Genomic DNA, 21,808 nt, shown 5'->3' on the forward strand with positions numbered 1-21,808 from the left:
CAAATCCCTCCTGAAAACACTCCTTTTTCCACAAGACTTACAAAAAAACTTGACAATAGGTTGCTGGTGTGGAGAGACCACTGTCTATCAGGCTGACCAATATTGTCTCATTGTTTTCTTGTACTCCCCCATCTCCAGCTATTTGTCTCATCTTATACTTAGATTGTCAGCTCTTTGGGGCAGGGACCATCTTTTTGTTCTGTGTTTGCACAGCACCTGGCACAATGAAGTCCTGGTCTATGATTAATATAAACAGTAAATAATAATTGATGTGTGTGACACTCCATGGTAGGTGATGATTAACGCTCTCTTTGTCCACAACAGAGCTGGCGTTATGCAGCCAAGAAGTTTGATTTCATGTTCCACTTTTGTTCCCACTTTGGAAATTTCTCAAAGGGAGCTAAGGGGATTCACTGAAGATGTGCCAAGACTTACCTCCCTTACAAAGAGTCATTGGCCTTGTCTACACTACGGGGGGAGATTGATCTAAGTTACGCAACTTCAACTACATGAATAACGTAGCCGAAGTTGACATACTTAGATCTACTTACCACGGGGTCCACACTATGCTATGTCGACAGGAGACACTCTCCCATCGACTCCCCTTGTGCTTTTCGTTCAGGTGGAGTACAGGAGTTGATGGGAGAGTGATCTGCAGTCGATTTAGCGGGTCCTCACTAGACCCACTAAATTGACTGCTGATGCATCGATCCCCTCTTGTCGATCCCCTGGTAAGTGTAGACAAGCCCATAAAAACATATCTTCAGATAGCCTACTTACCCTCTCTTGGCCTGCCAATTCACCCATCCCATAATTTCTCCATACAGAGTCATCTTCCACCCACACTAAGAGAAGACAACGTAGTAAAAAGACAAAGCAAAAAAGTTTGAGACATGGGAAATATGACTGCCCAACAGTTAAAGTCACGTAAGTCAAGGTAGAGGACAAAGCCATTTTTCAGCATGAAATCACTGCTTAGTATTAGCATTGCGCAGTCCATCAGCAAGCCAATGTTCTTTGGCACCTGCTGCTTCTGTGTGTCCTATACACCATTTTATGACATTAGTTTACTTAACAAATTTGGGGAGGGAGGAGGAATGAAGGCACAAAGTAAGTGAAAAGTAGCTTCAGTGCACAAGACTGAACATTTCACAGTCACACTGCCAGGCCTGATTATCTCTATTTCACATTGCTTTTTGATTGTGTAGCTGGCAACATAGAATTCAGCTGCAAATGTATAAGCCAATCTCCTACTTCCCATAAATTGGTTAGAGTAGCCCAATATTATTATTAATTTTAATAATAAAAATTTCATATATGCTGTGCCACAAATACTTGCTGTATTCTTTTAAATGACTGTGGCACCCTGCTCTTGAAAACTGTCAGGTGTACTGCTGGTCAAAATATGGGAAACATTTTTGAACAAAAAAATTGCAAAAAAAAAAAGCCAATATTTATCAAAGTATCTAATTTTGACAAAAAATACTCAAGTTTAGAAAACTTTAAACAGCTGTAGTTAGCAATAAGAAGTAAGATGTGATATAAAGTGAGAGCTTTCTATTCTATTCTATTCTATTCTATTCTATTCTATTCCTTATATCTTACCCAACATTATAGTATCTAGCCAGTGCATTAAAGCTCAGACCCGCCTCTCACTGAAGCAAATGACAGAACTTCCTTCAATGGTGCAGGACCAGACCCTAGCATGACTAGCATCTGCCCCATGTGTTTCTTTCCTACCTCTTAGTTAGGAATATCTACCTAAATAGTAAAACAAATTTAAATCCCATGTTCTGCAGCAAGTTTTCAAGAACATAACCTTTGCTCTTTCAGACTTTTTTGATTATTAACCTATCAAAACAGCCTGAAATCACATATTTTGATGATTGTAGTTTACTGTGACTGAAATCTCAGTTGATTGATTACTATGCTTCAGATGGTTTAAAACTCTTAATATAATATTTAGAGCTGATTCTATAATAATGCCCTAGCTAGCATTTTTAAGTATCTCTTTAATCTTGTGAATCTTCCACTAAAATGCTACATTGACTGACATAATCAGTCAATGAACAAACTCCTCCCTCAGATCTGGTGGTCTCTATTTCAGACAGAGGAATTCTTATTGTCTTTCTCCATAAGCTTCATTCAGGCATAAAACCAGCTACAACCTCCTGTCAAATACCTGTAATATTAATCTGACAAAATGATTTAGATGAATCTGTATTTATTTCAGTGGAAATAACCTGATCTATTTCTTAAAATTTTAAAAATGTACAGAAAAGGCATAATAGCAATTGTGAGAAAAATAACTTCAATGGGCCAATAATTTTTTTACAGTATTACTTGTACTCAAGTGAAGCCACAGACTGTACAAAGTTCATAAAGAACTATCCTGCCCATCCTTTGGCTTAGACGGGTGTATGCAAGGTTGAAGAAAATGCAAAATAAACAAAAGACATTAAGATACACCTTGGACATTATTTTAATAAACAGAAGTAGCAGTGGTTTTCTAACTCTCACTACGAAAACCAAACACAATGGTAGCCCAAAATATAACCATCAGTACGTGTACCCTTCTGATCTCTACAGCTTCAACAGAACTGATTTATGAATGTTACCCTGAACACAATCTGGGGCTTTATTAAAAAAAAAAGTTCATATTTTTAGTGATAATGGACCCAATCCTGCAAACACTTATGTACATCCTGAACTTTAAGCATGTGAGGGATTCGGGAACACAGCTGCACACTAATGTGTGTGTGAATTGATTCCATTCCAAAGCTTAATATCTTGGAAAGGAGGAATGGGAAGGGGTGGAGAAAGGACATGCTGGGTTTTGTCAGTTTTCTCCTTAAAATAGTTAGTAGATCGGGTTGATGATCCAGTTAAATTCAAAGAAACCCACACAATTTGTGTTTGTTTTTAAATTTTTGAAACAAGTCAAAAAAAATTGATTATTGAAAAATTTCCACCAGTTCTGCAGCTGGAAAATTTTTTGAAAAAAATATTTAGCTGTTCTTTAGTTGAAATTTTTTTGACAAAACATTTTGTCAAAAAACTTAAAATTTGGAAACATGTGAGCACCTCTAGAAGTTAGCAAAATCTGGGCTTACAGTGCTGCGGAGGATAAAGGCTTGAGGAAGATGTTGAAAGACATTAGATGTGGTGGGGACTGAAACCTCTGAGCACAATGAGAGAGGAGAAATAGTGTTAAAAAAGGGGAAAAAATAAATGTATAGGGGAGAAAGTCTGAATAGTTCCTGGATTTCCTCCAGAGGTGTTCAGAGGCACATAAGCAGAGCTGAGGAAGAGGATGTGAAGTGCGGGCTAGGGCTGGAGTTTGTGGTGAGAGAGAGGGACAAAGGAATCAACAGTGGAAGACAGAACAAAGCTAACCAAGCAATCCACAGTGCAGAGGGAGGGAAAGAGTGGATAAAAGGTGGCAGAGAACTTAGGGATATTGATGGATTAAAGCATGGAAGGCTAAGTGGTTGGCGATTACTGCACAATAGTGAGAGAGATCAGAGTGTGGTCAGAGAAGAGGAACTGGGAACAGATGTAGAAAGGGAGTAGCGCGGCATGAAGAAAAAGTCCAGGGAGTGGCCATTTTAATTGTGGGAGAACTAATACAGGCTTAAAAGATACATGAAGAAGTAAAGTCCAACAAGTTGGAAGCTGAAATGTCAGACAGGACATCCGGGTGAGAGCTGAAGTCACAGGAGGTGTGGATGGGAAATTGAGGGATGAATGTAAGTGTTAAGAACTGAATACATGAAGCCATTTGCAGTACATAACGAAGCAAACATTGTCCGGGAGGAAGGCAGAAAAGGAGTCACAGAGCAGACTGGAATGGGAGAGCAAGAAACCAATAGCTCTTCTAGTGCACCTTTTCTTGCTCGCTGCCTCTGCTGTGAGACAGCTCATTGTTGAAGGAGGAGAGTCAGACTTCAGTGAGAATGAGGAGGAGGACAAAAAAAGGATGTGGATAGTGGTGAGATAGTTAGACCTGGAGCAGGCATCCCAAAGTGAGCAGAAGAAAGGTTGAAGGGGACGGGACAGGATGGATGGTGGAAAGGGAGGGGAAAAGGTGTAGGCAACAATCCTGGAAAGTGTCAGGAGAAGCAAGGAGAGAAGAGGATGGGGAGCTGGAGTAGACGGTGAAGGAAAATGCAGAGGCTTAGATACCCATAATGAGAGAGACTGCAGAAGTACCTAAGAATGCTAGAAACAGTTCATGTCACGCAACCTTACAACAGGGATATTTTAATTGTTTTATCCATTTGTTCATTTCTTGTTATCTTATATCAAATAGGCAACTCTCATGATCGTATTGTGAGTCATGATATTTTTTGTTTTTCTTAAAGCCCCAGCTCTTGGAATCATATAATAACATCAGAATCTCAGCTTTCATTTAAAAGGGGGGGGGAGGGAGGGAGGGAAGTTCTAGCCCTAATGATTGCAGAGAAAAGCTTGAAAACATCAATCCTGAAAGCACAAAAATTAAAAAGCAAATAAAAAGAGCCTAAGTTTGTTATTTTTAAAAATCTCATTAGTTTCAAGTTAATCTTTTTTATGGGAGGGGGCTTAACTTGTGGATTTTTAAATGTTTTGGGCTGGCAATGTGGAATGGGTTTGGAACAAAACTACTGGGTGACTTTCACTTGTTGAGACAGAACAAGCACTCAGCAGGTCATTCCTGACATTCCTGAAAATACAGAGTGATCCATCAGTGTTTATTGGGTAAGAAAGAATACAGAATAAGGTAGTTTTAAAAACACTGGTTAATACACATTGGTAAAAAATGTGATGACTGCTTAAATATATAACTCCCTTAAATGACAACTCCAATTATATGGGATAGAATTATCAGTGATGTAAATATTGGGGCCTAAGTGCTAAAGTAGTCTAAGTTGCACACCTGATAAATACCAAGTTATCACAAAAGGAGTCTAACTCCTTGTAGTCTCGTGGGTGGTAGGTGGGGAGAGTAGGAAATCTTGAGGGGGTGGAGGGGTTGTGATCAATCAGAAAGAAGTTATTCCACGGGTGCGAAAAGGTGAATTTCTCACTAACGCAAGACCAACTGTGGTCCAGGAAGTCATAAAGGGACTAAGAGGATGGTGCAAGACAAAGAAGTTCACCAACCCTACTGTAACTTACATCTGAACAAATGCATTCCCAAGTGCACTCACAAAGCTCTCATTGGCACCACGCTGTTGCATGCAAGTCTGCTCTTGGATCCAAACACCATTTCAACAATGAAAACAGGGTTGTATGGGCTTCAGTGGGATTGTCTGCAGGAATCAGGTGATTAAATTTTGGTCCAGTATTCTCTATCAGTATCAATTCTAGTTAACTGGCATACATTTACATACAAAAAAAAAATTATTCATGTATTTTACAAAAGAAATTGAGGGCTATAAGCAAATTACCAATACATAGTTCATACCAATACATTTAAGCCCCATTTTGAGGATTTAATGGAGTTTTAAATAGTGCATAAGCCTTGTGTGACCCCTAGCAAAAACATAGGTGAATTTCACCCTCCATGAACAACTTTCTTACAGGCCCCCACAAGGTGGGTAGTGCACCACTCCTTTGCCTCCCTCGCAAATGCACTCATCCACTGTGTCTGGGGCTTATACAGGAGTAGGTCCCACTCCTACAAGACTGGTGGCCGCTGGGGTCTGCATAGATCAGCTTGCAGGATCAGAGTTTATTTTGCACATTTCATACCAGTAAACCTCAATTTAGATTCATGTTCTTTGGAAATTGCTAGGTCACACCTTTGGGTTCACATACTTTTTGTATCTCCACTTCTGACTTTGTTCTTTTGTGTTTTTTAATGTAGGCTGCATGGCTCTGGATACAGCCTATAACACCACACAGTTTTTAAACACAAGATCCAATAGCTGTGCATCACACATACATATTGTGAGAATTGTGATGCTGGAATGCAGTTTATCCACTTACCTACCTCCTCCACCAATATTTATTTCACAAAAACAAATAATTTGATCTTAAACATCTAGCCCCCTTGTGTTACTCAACTTGGCATCCCCTTCCCTGACATGATCTCTTTGTCCCATTAGGGTCCCGTTATACGTGGGAGAATAAAAGCAGATTAATGAGCAGAAAGTATTCTGTAACCTCATTCCTTTATAAATGATTTCAAGTTATCATTACACAATTATTTGAATTTTGGGAAGATAGCCCCAGGGATCCATTCATTGAAACAAAACACAAAAAGGGCAAATCTCACTGCAAGATTCCATGCATGTGGTATGCCCAGTTATTACATATAGCCACCTAACGTGACAACACAATAGAGAGTGCAAAGGGTTTAGTCATACACACATTTACACAAACAAAAACCAATACAGGCATACAAAAAGAATCATTTTTTGGAAGTAGTATAGAAGAGTCCCAGTCACAAATGAGAGCTGCATGAATTCTAGTTTACTTGGCTATAAATAAATCTAACATTTTTCTTCTCTCCATGGTAAAAATAAAATAGGAGCACAGATGTATTACATTGTCCTTTGTGTAACCAGTCTCTCTATTTTCAATTATAGTCATCAATCTGTTCCATATAAAATATTTCCCCCACACACACTTAACCAAAGAAATCAGCATTATGCAGCAAAACCTTTTGCTACAAAATAATGTAAATGAGAACATTCCTTTTTTGTGACTATAATTGTTCTTGAAAAATGTAAAAAGGAAGCTAGTCTTTTCTTTAAAAGGATTTCTGTAGTTGAGACAGAGAAAATACTTTACATTTATTTAGCACTTTTCATCAGAAGATCTCAAAGTGCTATTTAAAAGATGGGCATGTATTGTTTCCGTTTTACAGATGGGGCAACTGCAGCGCAGAGTTTGAAGACAAACTTTCAAAACCGGACCCATGATGTGTCACTATTTGATTGCCAAACCAGAGATATCTAGCTCCTGATTTTCAGAAGTGATGAGCATCCAAAACCTCAACTGAAATCAGGCTTTGTGCCATAATTTCAAAATTAGTGGACACTTGAAAATGTTGGCTTAAGTGACCTGCTCAAGATCACACAACAAGCCATAGAGAGCAAGCATGCTAAAAACAGAATCCAGGTCTCTCGACTCCTGCACTCTTACAACATTTACCTAGAAACATGGTGGATTTTCCGCCACTTACACGCTTTAAAATTAAGACCGGATGTCTTTCTGGATGAGCTACAGCATTTAATGTAGAAGTTATGGGCTCGATGCAGGAATCACTTGGCGTAATTCTATAGCCTGTGTTACACAGGATATCAGACTAGATCATCATAATGGTCCCCTCTGGCCTTAAAATCTATAAATCCATGACTATGAAAATACTAGAAAATGTACTAGGAATCCTATATTGGCAGACAGATAGAACAGATGACCTAATAGGTCTTTTCCCACCTCCTTAGCTATGAATTCAGCCACTGGACCACACTTCCTCATACATATTTGGTGTGCTACTGGATCACCAAGGTACATATAATGGAAGTCCATTTCGCCAACTAAATACCAGAGGACTCTAATTCTCTTCACCATAGGATAGTTCAGAATAGATGTATATCCTGTCCTGAATACCGTCCATCTGTTTGCTTGAAATGAGACAGCCATTTAATTAAATTGGTAGCAGCTTCAAAAACCATAACCAAGCGATTTAAAGGCAGCAAAGTAGGGTGCCAAAATGGGGTAACTTTGGGACAGTTATTAGTCTACATTCATAATCCCAACAGAAAGACCAAAGGCTGAATGAACATGGAAACAGAGATTTCCTATAGGCAAGAACTGAGGTATATTGGCAGATCAATGTGGAGATACTTGAACTACCCTGACAAAGCCTAAATTTGAGGACTGTGATCCACAGAACCTAGAAATGTCACAGACAATCTCAGCATTAGATAAATGTTTAGCCCCTTTTCATTGAAAAGATAGTAATCATTTTACATTTTCAAGGCTGTTTTTCTTAGTTATCTCCACAGACCCCCACACAGCCCTTCAATTCACTATGGAGACCAAAGTGGGTAGACTATGATTCAATGCACTGGTATAGTGAATGCTTCCACAGAAAAGAATAAATATCTGCATTTAAAAAAATCTGATTATGATGATCAATAAAAAGTGCTAAAAAGACATATAAATTATGAGAAATACTTTAAAACATTACTTAACATTATTTCTTAAACCAGTCTATACACATTCATTTCCTATTTGCCATTTAGAATTCCTTCAGAAACCCAGCAAATATAATTACTGCACGGGTTAAGACTTCTGCTTAAACCTCAGATGGTTAGTTTCCTAGCAGGGTTACTACACTGTCCCAAGATCATGCCACAAAGCAAAATACAGTCGAATCATAAGACGATTTTTTATCAACAAGCAATTTACCATTTCACTATCCTGATACGAGATTTCCTAGGTTTTTTTTATTCCACATATAGAAAACGGATACATTTTTCCCCCATGGGCGATATGTTAGTTTGATTTTATTTTCCCTGACATTTCACCTGTCAGATTATGATAAATATAAGGGACAAAGAATAATTGTCACATTCTCACTGAATTTCATCATCAAATATCTGGACAAATTAACTAAATTGGAAGTGTAATCCTGAGGGAAGACATGAATGATGAAAACAGTGTCAGATACCCAAGTCATCTTCCAGGCACCCAGGAAGATAACAGAGGTTTAAAATACTCAGAAAGGGAGCCTATGCAGAAGAACCTTCACACTGTATTTTTTCTTCAGCTCCTTGTAGCACCAATACTTTAGTAAGTAGAAGAGAGAATTTTTGTACAGACCCAAGAGAACCTATATAAAAGGATGAAGATAAATACATTCTGTAAAATGCTATTTGCCAAAGCAATTATCATGCCAAGAAAAGGTAGCAGGTTATCATGATATAGTATAAACATATGCTAATTAGGTGGCAAAATGAAAAGATTCATGAGATAGAATCCATCAAACATAAACCTGAAAAACTGCACCCGCACTTTGCAGGTTCACAGTCTCTCTTGCTCTCACAGTGAGTCATGAAAACTTACCTGCTTGACCAGTGGTAATACTGACAGCTGCAAAGAGCCTCTGGGAACGGCTCAAGTCAGATACCCCATTTACAGCTTCCACTTCAAAAGTGTAATTAGCATGAGCCAGCAGGTCCAGGACAGTGACATAGTTATCTACTAATCCAGTTTGCTGGGGCATATATCCAATGTTACTCCCACAGGGAACACATTCACCCTGCTCCCAGCTGCACCTTTTGCACAAAATTCGGTAGGTCACATCATTTCTTCCCCCATTGTCGGCAGGAGGACTCCATTCCAAACTCACGGTAGTCTGGTTGATATTGAAGATGAGGTTCTGTGGTGCAGATGGAGGTCCTTTGTAACACACACAAAAAGGACAATGTAAATACATGAAATCAGTGAGGGACATTTACCTAGTGTTTTAATTACTGAGGCTCAAACTAGACGAAGCATTTTTCTTCACATAAACATTTCATTACATTTACTACAAATTACATGAAAGCTTCCTTGACCTCACTTGACAAAAAGCTTTATTTATTTTCCATTAAGGAATCAGGATAACAATTGTCTGTGTATTTACTGCAACTGACTTTAGCCGTTTTTCTTCTGTGCAATTAAAAGGATCAGTTAACACACCTCAAAAGTTTACTCTTACAACATTTTTAGTATGGGGATTTTTCCCCCTTTTAAGCAAACAGCACAGAATGCATTTAGGCATTCCTTAATCAGCTCTGATTGATTTACAGCAGTATTTGGGTACAGCTTTGGATTTTGGAGACTTTCATTACTTGAACCACCAATCTGTGTAGGTTAGTCTATTTGCAGATGGAATGTTAAGCTAGATCCCATTACATTTCAATCAAAGTCCAAATCCACACAGGTTACTTTTCATTTTGCATTCAATTCATTTTTGTGTAGTATCATATTAGGCATACAGTCTGTGACAATTTTAAGACTGTAGGAAAACCATGCTTGCATTCTTTCTATTATGTCTAGTTATGTATTTACCCAGTAACTTCTCTTTCCCAAGGTTACATCGGGCAAACATGAAATTATATTTATGTTGATTCTATATTCAGTGTACATTTTCCCATTGCAGTTCAATTTCATTTATCAGTTTCATTTATTACTTTGCAAACATACTGAAGGCCAATAGTAAGTACTAGTGAGAACAAACTACAAATGGCTGTACCCAGTTGGTTAAGCAACGTCCTTCACTATTAAATTCATGACTGACTCACTTGTGCACGCAACATATGGTGGATCAGAAGGCGCTCTATAATAGCTATCATCACAATCACATCGGGAAGATCCTTCCTTGTCAGAGAAACTGTGAGTAGGACAGCGAGAGCACTGTAGATCTTGCGAAGATGATTTGTAGAATCCTCGGCCACATGCTAAGGGAGAAGAAAAAAAACTCAGATATACACTTGCATGTGCATCTGCCCTGCTTTCTTCTCCACCTCAGTTATATGGAGAGTTCCCAGAGTACACAGAGAAAGTGTGCATGCTACCCCATTCTTTTGGATCACAGAATCATAGAATCATAGAATATCAAGGTTGGAAGGGACCTCAGGAGGTCATCTAGTCCAACCCCCTGCTCAAAGCAGGACCAATCCCCAACTAAATCATCCCAGCCAGGGCTTTGTCAAGCCTGACCTTAAAAACCTCTAAGGAAGGAGATTCCACCACCACCACTGTAACCCATTCCAGGGCTTCACCACCCTCCTAGTGAAAAAGTTTTTCCTAATATCCAACCTAAACCTCCCCCACTGTAACTTGAGACCATTACTTCTTGTTCTGTCATCTGGTACCACTGAGAACAATCTAGATCCATCCTCTTTGGAACCCTCTTTCAGGTAATTGAAAGCAGCTATCAAATCCCCCCTCATTCTGGATTAAGCAGTCTGCTTTCACCAGGGTGCCCAACCAGCACCTAAGGCCAGTAAGAAATGGAGCCTGGTCCTTCTGGCTTTCCCTTCACACCCCTTCCACTCTATCTGGGCGAGTAGCTCAGGAAGCACTAGGAAGGAGCATTCCCCCTCATGTGCAGTCTGTGACTGTCCTGGACAATTGTGCCAGGGGTATAAGGAGTGGGGAATGGCTCACTGGATCCCCACTCCCACCCCTGTGCACCCTCTAAAGGGCTATGGACAACCTAGCCCACTGTGAAGTTACAATATTTGTTTGCTTGCTTGCTTATTGTACCAGCTATTAAACTGTGATTTTTAAACACATTTTCAATCACCAGCATTTATTTTCTATTAAACAAATCACAATGCGTTTTCTTGTTTATAGAGCAAAAACATTTAAAAACCTACCTGAATGTGATTAATGGATATATTTTTAACCTTTACTTCAGTTAACTACTGGGTGGAAAATCAACCTGCACAGGTTATTAAACAGATTATTTTCTAAGTAATCCTCCTTGTTCCCAAACCTGATGGAATGTTCCAAATGGAGGATGGCTGCATCGTACTGAACAAAGGGAAATGCCACCAATGGTAAACAGATTATGACCCCATTTCACCTTAAGTGAAGAAGGTTACAGGGGCACACTTGCTAATATAGCAACCATTGTCAACAGAAAACACGCAAGAGTACAGAATTCCTCTAGAAGCTTCTAATGAAACTCAGGCTCTTTCAATTGCACTGCTTCACTCAAGTTCTGTTCTCCAATAAATCAGGCAACCACAGCACAGACAATTTAACCTCTAAGCCACTGCTTATGTGTGTGAAAAATTTATTGTGGGTGAAGCTTAATATCAGGTGTTAAAATCTTCACTGGGAAAAGCTAGTTAAATAGTCCTTATAAATCCACAGAAAAAACATTTGCTCTGGTAACATTCACATTTGATTGGTGAGGCTGTCTCATAGTTACTGATATTTTAAATATTTGCATGTGGTTTTGGAGATCAGATACCACAGTGATGGGCACAGTCTAAAAACACTGGGCCTCATTCAAAATCCATTAGAATCAATGAAAAAAGAGTCAGATGAACTTCAGTGGGCTTTAGGTCAGGTGCATTGTAGTGTAGTAGCCATACTATTCCACTTAATATATATGAGCACTATGCAACTCTGATATAAATTATACAGGTCAAATTTTCCTCACTTGGACTGATAAAATCCACTCTTGATTTAGTTCATTACAGATGAAACAAATGAAAAATTCTCTGAAGATTTACCTCTGATTTTTTCAATTTTCTAAAGACAAAGCAGGTCGAAAAGACAATAATCATAATGACATTTTGGAGTTTGTCCTGTTTAAAAAGTAGGGGTTCTAAGCCAAATTATCTGCTTGACTTCAATGAAGTTGCATTAATTTACCTCAGAAGAGATTTAGCCCTATGTTTGGAAAATATGTTCTCTTTTATTGATTGTATCCCTGCAGGGTAACATGCCAAATATAGCACCACTAAAAAACAAACATCTAACAAGAATGCCTTAGCATGCATTCATCAGAGCTTTTTGGAACAAACATTTGGATAAACTTGACACATTGAGTTTTCAGATAATGCTAGGAGTTCAAATTTAATGCAGAATTAGTCTTTTTCATCCTCTTTCAAGATTATTCCAAGATTTCCAGGACAAGAGCGAAGAGCACTGATCCTAAACTGTTTTGTAAACATGAACTATAAATAAATATTAATGAATTAAACTTACGTCTATTATTCCAGCACACTCAATTAAGATCCAGCCACCTGACCAAATAATAAGTTTCCTGTCTTGTCTTAGCTAGTCAAGTTCCTCAGAAGATGAGGAAAGCACTGGACAAACACACTGCATCTTCCAGCATGCAGCCCTCTGCAGAGCAAAGAGCAACTTGAAAGGCACAGATGCCTACTGTGAATCCAGTCTGTCCCTCTCAGCAGGGAACATTACAAAGCAAAGATGCCAAAAGAAAATAGAGATTTCAGACAAAACAACAAAACAAACAGAAAACCTCTTTACATTTTTTTCCTGATGGCTTCATCTAGACATGTATATGCTCAGTCACTTGTTATTTAAAGTAAGTGTGCATTTCTTATTATAGTTCAAAGGATTTGAATGTCTGCTACTAGTCTAAGTGAATGCTCTTTATTCTTGTGCAGTGCATACCAGAGGCAGCAGGATCAGACACTCATTGTATCATACTACAATCTCCATCATCTTTAGTTCTAATAAGAGGCCCATGTGATAGCATTTAATTACTATTCCTTCAACTTAAGCACCCCATAAATATAGAGCAACATTATTCCTGCAATGCATTCCTTAACAGCCTTAAAAAGGTGCTTTCAACTGATTCTACCACGAAGTCTAATAGCAAATTGTTACCAATATCACACACAAAAAGGTTTTAAGAAATTTAAAAAGGGATATATTCAAGGTACCGTACATTATATTAAAAAGGGCAATGCTCCTCTTTTTCTGGTGGAATTAAAGAAACAAATTAGCTTATTGCTATTTTTTCCTTTCTAAATTTTATTTCATTTTTAAGTCTGAGATGGTTTCTGTTCTTTTAAGCTAAGACAGGACATTTTCTATTGATTGTTTTTCCCCTTGGCTCAATTTCCCTGAATTGTCAAAATTTAATTTTTTTAAATTATAAATCATTAAAATATATATTTTGATCTAATGGAGAAAAAGTGACTAACATCTCTAGATGGTATTTGAAAGGTCTGTGGAGCTGGAGAATTTATCTTTTTCAGCAACAAAAGTTGGTCCAATAAGAGATATTGCCTCACCCAAACTGTGTCTCTCATTAATTGTAAATAACCATTTGCCAAAGAAATACTAATGCTATCCGTAGACCTGTATGTATAGTATTATCCTTTTGTAACAACTACTCTGTAGCTAAGGCTGAGGTGGTGATTTCAATTTAACTCCCAGTTTGCTTTTGATCCTATATCTCTCAATATTTTGATACTTTGCCTAGGTAGCAAGTAGCTTTGTTTTAAAATTTCAGATTTCGCATATGTGGTGGTCCTAAATGGGAAAAAGACAATTTGCCGTGTTTGAAAAAATAACAGGAGTCACATTTAAATGTGGCACGTGGTGCATGCTGAGCAAAACAACGAAATAATTGTTCATGCCACATTAGCACCTAGAGGCCCCACATAAGCTCAGAGCCCCATTGTGCTAGGCACTGTACAAATATGTAGGAAAAGACAACCTGTGTCCTGAAGAGAAATAATAGAAAAAAGCCTGAAATGGGGGAAACAGAGGCACACAGAATGAATGCAAATTGCCCAAGGTCAAACATTACATCAGAGCTGGGAACAGAACTGATGTCTCCAGAGGCCCTGTCCAATGTACCATATTGCAGTAACTCTGGGTATTTCCTAGTACACATATGGCTGTACTGGGAATTGAAGGGTTGAAGCTCTCTAGTCCGGCACCCTCGAGACCTGACCGGTGCCGAACCAGAGAATTTTCCAAACCACAGGAGGTCAATGCAGAGTGCCAGCGGGTCTCCATAGGTATAGGAAGTAGGGATGCGGCGGGTGCTGCAGCACCCCCAGGCTTTGCACCCAGCGTGGCCCCCTGCCTGTGGTCCCCGCTGCCACCCGGGGTCCCAGCCACCAGCCCCCTGACTGGGGGTTCCGATGCCGGCCCCAGGTCCCAGCCGCCAGCCCCCCGTCCAGGATCCCAACCACCGGCCGCTCTGCTGCCACCCAGGGTCCCGGCTGCTGGCCCCAGGTCCCAGCCGCCGGCCCCTCTGCTATCGCCCGGGGTCCCAGCTATCAGCTGCAGGACTCCGCAGCCGCCCCCAGCTGTGGTCTCAGCCTTATCCCTCTCCGAGCACCTCACTGCCCCAGGCTGGGACCACAGCTGGGGGCAGCTGTGGAGGCCCGGGCCGGGGCCAGGAGCGGAGCCCAGCGACCAGGAGCCTGGACAGCAGCAGAGCCCCCACAGCCGGTGGCTGGGACCATGGGCAACAGCAGAGGGACAGGCGGCTGAGACCCTGGGGCCGCTATTGGAGCCCCAGGTGGGGGGACCGGCAGCTGGGACCTGGAGGGGGTCCCCACTCGGTGCAAAGCCTGGAGGTGCTGCAGCACCCCCGGCACCCCTACTTCCCATGCCTATGGGTCTCTTATTATTTTTATCTCGCCACCGAGGTGAATAAACTGAACAACGCTTGCAAGGCCGCCTAGCCAAGGCTTACGGCTCACTTCATAACAAAGTGTTAGTGTTGTTACCCAATTTTACTGTATTGGCACAAGGAAATAAGTAGATAAAGCATAAAAACATAAAATAATATAAAAAATAAATAGATAATAATACAGGCAAATCTATAATTTACTCATCTAAAATGATTCCTTCCAAAGTGATGTGACAATAACTGCTAACTCAAGTTACATCTGGGGTCTCTGCTGTAGGTATATCCGGAGTAGATGAAGTGGAGGCGACAGGACTTCTGACTGTAGAGTGCTGCTCCACACTCCTCTTCTCTACCTTTAACCAATCTTGCAGCTGGGCTTGTCTCATGTATTTTGTTTTTTCTTTAATGAGTTTTTCTCGTATCATGTAGAAAGACATGATAGCTTGCTCAGAAATGAAACGTCTTTGCTCCAGTCCTTCTATTAAATTTGTTACCAACTGAATGCATTTATCAATAGAATTTTTTTCTGTGACATATTCATCATCATCTTCATCACCATCACTGGCTTCTTCGTTATCTTTGTTTTTTCCCTGCTGTACCATTTGCACAATTTCTTCATCCATCATTTGATTAGCAATTGGTGCATCTGTGCTGAGTTCCATCCAGTCTAGTAAATTTTCCTCTCCCAAAATCTTGGCCAGTTCAAGTACTACAGGGTGGGACATACCACTGGCATGCTCCATTAACTCACTAACAATTTTTTGGTTTTCAGACACTTCAAATCCAGTGAACTTGGACTCATCATTGACATCAGGACTGTCCTCAAACATTAGGGCTGGCAACAATTTGTGCCATCCATTCTTCAGAGTAGATGGAGTTACTCTTTTCCAGGCTCTAGCTAGTGTCCAAATCATATCCTTGAGGTTAAATTCTTTCCTAAATGTTGTCAGACTCTTCCCATCCTTAAGCGATACTAGCAATTGGTGCATAAACTTGGACCTGTACATATACTTCAGGGATCATAAGATACCTTGATCACAAGGCTGAATCTGAGGTACAGTTTGGGGGTAAATACAGTCCCACCATGTTATTTTTGACAAGCAGCTCTGCTTTAGGGTGGGCAGAGCAATTGTCGAGAATTAGTACAATTTTGCACTTCGGATCCAGACCTACCGAGGTGAAATGGGCTCTTGCCTCCGGTACAAAATATTTCTCAAACCACTCGAGACATAGATTAGTTGTTATCCATCCCTTTTTGTTGGCATAGTAGATCACTGGGAATATTTTCACCCCTTTGAATGCCCTTGGGTTCACACTTTTCCCAATAAGCATGAGCTTACATTTGTGAGTTCCTGATGCTTTGCTACAACCAAGGACAGTTACCCTGTCCTTTGACTCCTTCATACCAGATGGTGGCTCCTCTGCATCACTAGCCAACATTTTTGTAGGCATACAACACCAATAGAGAGCAGTTTCATCGGCATTGTATACCTGCTCTGGGGATAACTTCTCATTTGCAACTAACTGTGCAAATTTATCAACATACTTGGCGGCAGCTTCCGTATCTGCACTTCTTTTTTCACTGCACACGCAATGTAGACTAATGCCATGCCTGTTTTGAAATTTCTGAAGCCATCCTTGCGAATAGTCACACTCTTGCTGCAGGTTAAGTTCTTTGTGGAATATTTTTGCTTGTGCCATCACAATCTCACCTGAAATTCTAACACCTTCATTCCTACAAAGCTTGAACCAATGTATAAGCGCACTATCAAAATCGCTGCTTTTCCCCTCTTTCAATGTCTTACGAATACTCATACTTTTTTTTACTGTCACTTTTGGCAAAAAACTTAAGGATTTGATTCTTTTGATTCTTCAAATCATATACTGTAGATGACCCTACATTGTTAAACTCACACAAAGCACCCACCGATGTGCCCTTTTCCAATTTCTGCAACAATTCCACCTTTTGCTGTATTGATATTGACACGTGCTTACGTTTAGCAGCATTACCAACACTGCCACTGCTTGCTGGTCTCTTCGAAGACATATTTATGGGTAAATTTGAGGTAAATACAGCACAGAACACTGAGAGACAGGACTGGTGGGACTTTGCCTGACCACGGGAAACTTGGGCCCACCCATGATAAGCGGACATCCGGCTAACTAAAAATCATGCTTAGGCACCGACTCCTCATCTTGCCGGGGGGGGGTCTCGACCCCACCCCCTCCACTCTAGGCCCCGTCCCCACTCCACCCCTCCCCCCAAGTCCCCGCCCCGCCTCTTCCTGCCACTGCTCCACCCCCACCCCGCCTTCCCTGCCTCCGCACCCTCTAATTTTTTCCCATGGGTGCTCCAGCCCCAGAGCAGATGTGGAAAGCAGTATATGGCATTTTGGAGTCCCATTTGTGGGAGACAAAGAGGACAAAGAAAGGTGTTAACTGAAGTAATATACATTTCTTGATGCAACTTTAAAAACTTTTCAGTGTAAAAGCTGTGAAAAGCTAGAAGTGTTTTTTATAGCTGGGTTTGAATTTAAATTGGGAGAATATGGGAAAGAAAGATAGATTAGCAATACATCTTGTTCAGATAATAGGAGGAACGATGGCAAAGAGGACTGACGTTAATGATACATTCATTCAGGAGAATTATTGTTATGAAGAAATGTGGAGAAATTAGGGAGAGCAGTTAGATTAGAGAATCAAAGGGCATGCAGCCCCTCTTTCTATCATTTTTGGCATGGTGGATGCTTGACTGAACATGATTTTTTTATCATAACCTCTCAGTCTGCATGAAAAATAACAAAACTTAATATGTTGCATGTGGTGATTGGAACTTTAATTACTGTTTGTCACCAATATATAATATTGGAATAATCAGTGTAAGAAAACGAATAAATATACACTATGTTATCAGAATAATAGCGCTCATTCATTAATTCTTGATATGTCATGTTTAATTGACCCTGCCATCATATGCAAATTATAATGGTACAAATAGCATAGTTTTATACATAGTGCAGATTAAAGTAGTGTTAATAAAACAGTAGCCTCTACTCTAAGAAGTTAATAATCCAATGGTGACAAAAAAGTGGACCTTGGTGGAGATGAGGGTTAAACTGCAAGCAATTTACTTATGAATGTGGGGAGAAATCCTGGCCCCACTGAAGTCAATGGCAAGACTCCTATTGACTTCAATGGGGCCAGGTTTTTCACCCTTAATCCTCTCCTCCCGTGCATTTTGAATAAAAATTGATTTGATCAATAGGGATTCCCATTTACCTTTTAGTTTTGCTCTGTTCAGTTATTATTATTTTTCCCTAGGCAGTGGCTAGAATTTTTGTTTTGTTTTGATGTGGACATACTGAACATAAACATCCGTTCTCCAGATAACGCAAACCAAATCACAAGACCACTTTCTACGCCAGTAGACATTAAGGGTAATTCAGCTAAACTCTTCTTGTAGAAATTATGTATATGCTCGGAGTTTGTGCAGATGTTTCTTGGCTGAAGTTATGCAGCTGCAAGGAGCTTATTAATTATAAAACATAAAATGGATTGTTCTGTAATTGTAACTCTCTGGGGTTCTAATACATTTTAAAATTAACATACATATATACTCAGGACTGGGATGGATATTGCTAGATTATTTATTACAGATGGACACTTTAGTTAATGCAGAAAAAGGCTGGCCTTTCTACACTGGAGCTTTCAAATATTTGTATCATATTAAAATCTATGGTTCTATAATTCAGAACTGAAAGCACAGCTTGCAGAAAGAGTACTCACACTGCCAGTGTTGCTGACCTCATCTAGGATGGACAGGTCCAGAATCTTTATTTTAATCCTATTGACAGTGCCTCAGTGGGAGTAATTACAACCGTCAGCCTCAAATCCAGACCTCCTGTCACTGATCTATAATGATTTTTCACAATGAAAATGAACAGCAGACTGGGAGGATGAAAACAACATGGTGTAATGATTATATTAAGATTTGTGAGACCCCTTCTGTATTATCCTGCTGCAAACACATGACAATTTGGCACAGGACATATACGTTTTGTAATCACATGGGCAGTAAATATAGTTATAAACAGAAGTTTTTAAAAGAAAAAGTTTCACTCTTTTACAACATAGACTTGACTAATAGATCATAACATTAAGCACTGGTAGTTTTAGAGTCAGTCTATTTGCAAAGTTTAGGTAAGTGGAAGCAGATCATCCTATAATAACTCTCAAATGCACAGTTCAGTGCAAAAGGGGGCTGGGAAAAAATCCAGCAGCAAAGGGAGACTTTATAATCCCAGATCCCCTTTTCCAGTAATTCATGTGTGTGTTCCAGTCATGACTAAGTTAGACAGTGTAAATTACTTTTATAGTCAGAGATGGCATCTGTTATGCCTTCTATGGCACCTAATATATAGTGTTTTATAAGGATCCCAGACTGTAGTATTTCATTTATCTAACTGCTATACAATGATAAATGTCTAGCTGAAAAAGATGTTTATTTCATCTTGCAAATGTTTTTTTAACTGCAATAGTGTCTAAAGATTATGTATGTTTCAATCAAAGAATTATGTTGTATGGTTTAGCCAGAGTAAACACAAGACTTTTAATGGTGCATCAGCAATAGTGTGAATGACATATCTAAATAGGGCTGTCCTGTGACTGCATACCATCACTAGCAGAATGTTTGCTGTTGCCTGTCAAGAATCTCTCTGACTTGATATTCACCTCCCAAACCTAATAAACCCTTGTTGTCCAAAGCCTTCCTAATGTCTTCCGAGATGTTCACATAATGCTGTTTGCACAATTTTTTGAACATTTAAATAATACTATAGAGGGTTTTTTTAAGATTAAATGAAAATTCCTACTTCCTACAGATCCTCTTAAATATAAGAGGTTCCTTCTGATACATTTAAGATTCAAACAGTGTAGCAAGATGCCAGATCATTTATTTAACTTCTCTAGGAGCAAAGAAATCCAATAGTTATAGAGCAATACTCTCAAATGTTTTGCTGGCTTATACTTAAACAATCACAGAATATAAAGCTTCTTTTCTTGAGTGGGCAAGTCAGAGAATACACAGTTTCACTGCACTGCAACAACAGAACTACTTAGAGCCTAAATACTATGAATGAAAACGCTGTAATAAAGAATGCATTTAAATGGCAATTAAAGTGACACAAGTGCAGTCTTGAACAAAATTAAGTACTTGGACAAATTTTACTGTTGCATAGTACCTAACGCTTACCCCCTACATTTTCAAAGTATGTAAATATTTAGACATGTGACCTCACATTAACCTTCATGGGAATGGCACAGCTAAATCACCACGAACAGCTTTGAAAATGTAACGGGTGAAACTCACAAAAAACGGAAAATGAAAAAGGCTGAAACTCTGCAAAAGAGGGGATGTGAAAAGAGGAAAATAGATTAGTTCTTTCCATTTTTGTTTTTTTATGAAAACATAAGGATCAAACCTTCAAGATGCTTGCTCTAATGCTTGACGTTCATCACATACTAAGTGCTTTGCTTGATCGGGCCACAGAACTCAAGCACCTTGCAGAATCATACCCATAAAAAAGTGCCTAAAGTTCAGCGTTTTTCCAGTTCCTCACAGAAATTTATTTTTCCCTGCTGGAGTCCACTGACGATTCTATGTTAAACTGGGGAATTAATGGTATTATGACATTACAAGTATGGAAGGAAAACATGATTAATTGAGATGGAAAATGTGTTTTTTTTCCACTTAGTTAAGTAAAAACCCTGGTATAAAAATGACTATTGTTAATTATTTAACATGCCTAGTCTTTCAAAAGGTTGAGCTGATAAAAATATTCTGATTTTAGATTCTTTTCAAAATTATTTTTTGACTCAATTAGAAATTCTAATGAATGTTAATATTTCAACAAGAAAATTTGGTCAAAATTTTCTTTAAAAGAGGACAATTTTTTCATCAAGACTGTTGTAAATAATTGTACTTGTTCTTGGTCAGCTCTAATAACAGCTGAGAAAACTCCCACAATATGTTTCCAAGTCATGAAAGAAGTACACCAACAAAAATAGGGAAAACAAGACGACATTCCTGATATTCCAGAGGGGGGGGAAAAAGGTAAAAAACCAACCAAACAAAAAAATAATCTTTCCAGGTAGCCTGTATACAAAACACTCACTTTGGGTTTGTGTGGACTAGGATAAACAGTTTTTTTAATAGAACATGTTAGCTAGCACATTGTAACTAACAGCTTCTAAAACTCTAATACAGATGAGCCACATTTTACTTTAGTATGAGCTGCTAAATACAACTTCTTGTATGCTAGAATTTTAGAATCCATTAGCTATGCTAGCTAACATGTTCTAATAACAACACTTTATCCTATGGGTAAAATTCATAACACCTGGGATACAAGCTCTATGCAGGTAGTGTGGGAAATGCATCCCCCAACCCAACATCAGGGTACAGAACTACATCCCCAGCCCCACCAAAGAAGAAAGTGGATTCCCCCTACCAGAATCTGAGTCATTCATTTGGAGACTGTGTGCCTCCACATTTGCTCAGAGGGCTTATCCAAGGAGAAATCTGAATGAACTAGAGGGAATGATGCAGCTCTGTCTTGGCCCTCCCATTTCAGCTACTGGCCCATCCTTCTCCTTGTTGAAGGCTCTTCAAAGGGATTC

At 39.3% G+C, this 21,808-nt stretch overlaps 1 protein-coding gene across 6 annotated transcripts in view; it reads right to left on the reverse strand.

The window, feature by feature from the left end:
• Positions 1 to 21,808, reverse strand: part of EPHA7 (EPH receptor A7) — a 171,836-nt gene that overhangs the window by 94,941 nt on the left and 55,087 nt on the right. For 5 of the 6 annotated variants that reach the window (XM_065400674.1, XM_065400673.1, XM_065400671.1 and 2 more), the window contains exons 4-5: positions 10,287 to 10,442; positions 9,064 to 9,399 (exon numbers count right to left, since the gene is read on the reverse strand). The exons of the other annotated variant lie outside the window; for it this stretch is intronic. In XM_065400674.1, the coding sequence (XP_065256746.1) occupies positions 9,064 to 9,399; positions 10,287 to 10,442 (492 nt within the window). The remainder of the gene's footprint in view (positions 1 to 9,063; positions 9,400 to 10,286; positions 10,443 to 21,808) is intronic. 6 annotated transcript variants of the gene reach the window in all.

The sequence above is a fragment of the Emys orbicularis genome, chromosome 3 (genome assembly GCF_028017835.1).
Source record: "Emys orbicularis isolate rEmyOrb1 chromosome 3, rEmyOrb1.hap1, whole genome shotgun sequence".
NCBI classification, from domain to species: Eukaryota; Metazoa; Chordata; order Testudines; family Emydidae; genus Emys; species Emys orbicularis.